The 4,741-nt window shown below is 54.7% G+C and overlaps 1 protein-coding gene across 7 annotated transcripts; it reads right to left on the bottom strand.

Annotated features, from left to right (window-relative positions):
* Positions 1-386: 386 nt before the first annotated feature.
* CLPSL2 (colipase like 2) lies at positions 387-4,229 on the bottom strand. Of its 7 annotated transcripts, none has more exons than XM_057494269.1 (4): positions 3,956-4,229; positions 3,202-3,309; positions 1,218-1,269; positions 387-576 (listed from the first exon to the last, which is right to left on the bottom strand). In XM_057494269.1, exons 1-4 carry the CDS (start codon positions 4,037-4,039, stop codon positions 551-553), a joined length of 270 nt encoding a protein of 89 aa, XP_057350252.1. In that variant the 5' UTR covers positions 4,040-4,229; the 3' UTR covers positions 387-550. The 7 variants fall into 7 exon arrangements, 6 of the variants coding, with proteins under 6 accessions (XP_057350252.1, XP_057350250.1, XP_057350251.1 ...); XR_008994459.1 differs by having other exon boundaries at positions 388-576; positions 1,113-1,269; positions 3,187-3,309; positions 3,956-4,223; XM_057494267.1 differs by having other exon boundaries at positions 388-576; positions 3,187-3,309; positions 3,956-4,227.
* Positions 4,230-4,741: the final 512 nt, after the last annotated feature.

Here is a 4,741-nt window from a genome sequence, read left to right as displayed (position 1 = left end):
TGTGTGCTGTGTTATAAATTTTTTTTAAAAAGGAAGCACAGCAGTGGATGGCTGAGCAAGAAGATGGAAGGAGGTGGGGACGTGATGACCTCACCCAGCAGAGCCTCCGTCCAGCCTCTTCCAACCGCCAGGTGAGAGTGAAATCATCTACCTTGCTTAAGCCGTCATTAGAGTAGGTTTGCTTCTGCAGCTATAAACTTGCATCCTAAAGAACATAGATGGCTTAGATTTGGAAATTATCTTATTATCCAACTGTGGAGAAACAGTTAAGCAAAATATGGTCCACATAGATAATGAAATTAGGCAGTCTTTAATGTTTTCAAAAATACTTTGGTGACATGGGAGAAATGATCAAGATATAATGATAGAGGAGAAAAAACAACTTCTGATTTCTGTGTGATACCAAGGATCTCTGAGTTACACTGTTGTTATGTCAAATGAGTGCTGAGTGGGTCCAGGGAAGGGTGGCCCTGAGGGCAGAAGTTGGGCTGAGGTAGAGTCCAGGTTCCAGCCTGACCCATGAGGGTGGGTCAAGACTGGAACCAGTGGGTCAAGACCAGGTATCTTTATCAGCATCTGGCCAGAAAAGAGAGTGGAGTTCTGCGTTCCGACTGTGTTGATACCCTCTTGGCGGTGGGGACGCCAGTAGAACCTGCACCCTTCCCCATCAGAATTTTCCCAGGGGGCTGACTCCACCCCTGCACATGACCTAGGCTAACTCAGTCAGCAGATTCCACCACAGTGATTGGTTCAGGGTGAGCTTGCAAACTGAGTCAATTCAATGAGAAGCAATCCAACTGTTTGTTAAGAACCATGGAACAGAGACTTCCCTTTCTCTGGAAGGCATGCTGTGCACTTGTGAGGTGGATTTGTGGTTAAGAGTATGCCACTGGAGCAAGACAGCCTAGGTTCAAGTCTCAGTCCCAACCCTTGGTCTAATTTAAGCCTCAACCCTCAAATAGGGGTCTTTTTACTAATAGGGATAACTATCGCACCTACTACAACATTGCTGTTATAGTAAAATGAGTTAATGCAGGTACGGAAGTACTTTGCACAGTGTCAGGAACATAGTAAGTGCTCAATAAATCTTAGCTGTTGTGATGAGACAACACTTGGGACTTTTGTGGCTACTGGGAAGGAATCCAGCCTGGGGGCCATGGAATTGTTAGATTCAACCAGACTTGAGGCCTACTGGCCTCTGGACTTCCAGTTCTCACCACAGATGATTCCCTCATCATCCAGACTGGTTTGGGTTGGCTTTTTGGATACCTGCAGCAGACAGAGTCCTTGCTGATACCTCATGGTGTGACTTTGGACAAGTCACAGAGCTCACTCAGCCTCAGTTTCTTTATCCATAAAATGGAACTGATAGAATCTGAGAGAGTGAAGCCGTGAAGTGCACCGGTTCCCTTTCCCACCACAGGCACGAACAGTTAGCATTTATACTTCACGCACATTCTCATAAACATTCTCTAAAGGATGTCCACTCTTTTGCTCCCCCTTGAAGTGTTCAGATAACATCTCAGTCCTACCACACCCCCACCCACGGGCACCCCCACCCATGGGCACCCCCACACATGCTTCCCAGGCACACTCCTTATCCCAGCACCTCCATCCCAACACAGTTCTCCATCCCAAGACATGGCCCTTCCTGGAACCCCTGTCCTCTCACGCACACCCCCTGCTCCATCCCCTGCCTGCAGTGCCACCCTGAGGCCACCCTGCCTGCAGACAGGGCCATGCCTCTGGTATCCCTTTTCACCCTCCCCAGACTGGAACAGTCCCTACCAGGTTCCCTCTCCCAGAAAGTTCACACAGAGACCAGAGCCAGGAAGTGACTTTAATGTCTCAGGAGCTGGAGTTTGAACCAGATGGGGGTGCCCCAAGCCTCTGGCCCCCAGGGAAGTGGGGCAATGACCAGCCTGCATTCTCCTCTAAATCAGATAGCACCGGTGGGGACACATCTCATCCTTGGAACGGCAGCTCAAGGCCATCTGGCAGGGGCACAGGATGTTGATGGCTCCCTTGGTCTGCAGAAAGCAGAATGAAAGTTGGGAGTCACCAAGGTGCAGAGAGGAGGGGGGCTGAACTACTGGGGAGCAGGAGCAAGAGCCCAAGTGCTGGGGTGAGTCAGACCTGGGGCCCGTCAGCCCTTCAGCTGATCACTCCTGGCCTCAGGCAAGGGAAACAGGCTTGTCTCAGTTTCCCTTTCTGTTAAATGGGATGACAAGGTAACCCAGCACACAAGGTTATAATGAGCATCAAATGAAGTAAAGTCGGTCACCTGCCCACAGTGAAAACACCCTCTCAGCTATAGACTCAGGCCACGGTAGGAGCCTGGCTATTTCTGTAGGGCACTGGCGGCCTCCCAGACGGGGATGTGGGGGTCGAGCTCAAACTGCCTAGAAAGGTCTGGGCCCAGAGCCAGATGAGAGAAGAGCAGTAACAAGATGGACTGTGCATTCTGCGCCCAGCACTTCCACCAGCTGCTAACAGTCATGCTCGACTGAGCCCGTACTTGCCAGGACCACACACTCTCCCCAGAAACCTGGTGAGTTAGGCACCTTAGCCCCATTTTACAGGAGTGGAAACAAAGTGAGGCTCAGAGAGCAGAAGAGGCCTGTCTGTGGTCATGAAGAAATGGAATGGAAAAGCCAGAATTAAACTCAGGTCCCAGACCAAAACTGTGGTCTTGCCATAGGAGGGCCTTGCTCCTCTCAAGAAATTGGGACATGGTGGCAGGGAGGTGGGAAGAGTAAGAAGAAGGTCTTTTCCCACCTACTTTGCCTCACTGATGTTAGGATAGAGATATTCATTCATTCAACAAACATTTCTTGCGCACCTACTGTGCACAGGTACTAAGCTGGGGGACAGGAGCTCAAAGATGAATATGCTGCAATCCCGCCCTGAAGAGCCTGGACCAGGGGCAGAGGCAGACAGAAAGCACGGCGAGTCAGGGAAATACAGGCTCTGCGGAGGGTAGGAGCCAAGGGTGCGGGAGCTCCAAGGAGAGAAGCACTCCTAGAGGAGGTGGCCGAGTCCTCCTGCAGGGCAGTAGGAGCTGGTGGGGTGCAGAAGCAGAAAGGGCACTCCAAGCAGAGGGTGAAAAGCAGGTGCAGCCGGGTGGGTTTTTTCAGCCTTCCCCACCATACATGCCAGAAGGGACTGCCCACCCCTGAGCCTCACCTGGGGCAAGCACACCTTGTTTATTCTGGTCTTGGGGGCACAGAAGGCAGCCTTAGCATCCAAGTTCATGAGGCAGCAGTCACTGAAGCACTCAGAGTGGTGGGAGCACTCGACCCCATTCCCCTGTGGGGACAACCCTGGGTCACCAGCACTCTGGCTGGGGTGGGGGCAGAGTTCCTGGCATTGCCAAGGCTCCAGGGGTGCAGGAAGTAGGGCCATGAGATGGTCGCCCCTATACTCCACTCCCGCGGCACCCCCCAGCACTCAGAGGAGTGGGAAGGCCGGGGTTAGTACTTATCTCTCTGCCTCACCTTTCCTGGGGTGCCCCCTCTATGAGTCCCAAAGTGCTATCTGTGCTGGGGTATCCCAGATTATATGTGGGGGAGCTGGGAGGAAGGGACAGCAGGGAAAGACCGGGAGAGGGAGGAGTCGTTGTTCTAGAAGGGGAAGGAGAGGGCAAGAAACTGGAGCGGGCCAGTAAGCTCGGGGGTTGGGGGAGGCGGTCCAGGACCAAAGCAGCCCGGAGCAGGGCTGGGTGGGGGTGAGGGGGAGCTCTGGTCCGAAGGACGCTGTCTCTCACCCCCAGAGCCTCCAGGGAGGTGATGCAGGGCTTTGAGGCCCGTTTGGGACCACATCAAGCCTGGGAACAAATCCCCAGTTGTGTTCCCACCCCGACCCGAACTCTGGCTCCGAACCTCACCGCCGCCTTGCGGCTGGACGGCGATATCCCGGCCTCCACTGGCGTGGAGGACCAGTCGCTTTGGCTCACCTTTACTGACCCCTTGGTAAACTTGGCCGACGCGCTCCAGCAGGGCAGCAGGATCCCCGCGAGGAGCGCGAAGGCTGCAGCCATGGGAGCGGACAGCGGAGGACGGCGGGCCGGGGGGCCGCGGGCCGGGTGCCCTCCCTGCCACGTGACCCCGGGGCCGCCCCGGCTGGGCGGGAGGGCGAGGGAGCGGGTGCCACCCGCAGCCCGGGAGCGCGCGCAGACGCGGAGGGCACAGCCCCTCTAGCCGGGAGCTGCCCTGCCGGGAAGGGACGGCGCACGGAAACGCGCTGCCCCGAGACCCGGACTCGAGCCCCGGACACTCTGGACCATAGATTTGAGGCGCCCTAGGGGCCTCCGCATGTATTATTTCCAAATCAGAAGACTATAAAATAAAGCTTTATTTTGAAAGTAATGCAAAATGTATATGCTGAAATGAAAACAGCTTCCTTTTTGATCGTCTCTCTCTCGGCCCCGGCTGCAGCGAACAGCTCCGCACCCCTTATCTTGTGGATAAGCCAGCCCCCGCTCTGGCGGCCCTCGTCCCCTGTCCAGGCCCTGTCTTGTCATCTGTTAAGAATCGGGTGCTTAGACAAGACGGCCTCTAAGACCCAGAGCTCTTCCAGTCCTAACCGGCAGCTAGCTTGTCTAAGAATCTGTCCGTGAGTTGTAGGAAAGTCAAAGTGTGAAACGGAGAATGGAGGCGAGGAGAGATGAAGGCTCAGGGGAAGCCGGGGAGCACTATTTCACTCCGGATGAAACTCCCACCTCACCACACACTTGCCAGCT

The sequence above is a fragment of the Manis pentadactyla genome, chromosome 16 (assembly GCF_030020395.1).
Source record: "Manis pentadactyla isolate mManPen7 chromosome 16, mManPen7.hap1, whole genome shotgun sequence".
Classification (NCBI taxonomy): Eukaryota; Metazoa; Chordata; class Mammalia; order Pholidota; family Manidae; genus Manis; species Manis pentadactyla.
This window is presented reverse-complemented; position numbering and strand designations above follow the sequence as displayed.

Coding starts and splice junctions, on each gene's coding strand:
- CLPSL2 (XM_057494264.1), bottom strand. CDS start 4,039: ATGGCTGCAGCCTTCGCGCTCCTCGCGGGGATCCTGCTGCCCTGCTGG. Junction 3,310..3,955: donor TTACCAAGGGGTCAGTAAAG/GTGAGCCAAAGC, acceptor TTGTCCCCACAG/GGGAATGGGGTCGAGTGCTC. Junction 2,031..3,186: donor ACAAGGTGTGCTTGCCCCAG/GTGAGGCTCAGG, acceptor TGCTTTCTGCAG/ACCAAGGGAGCCATCAACAT.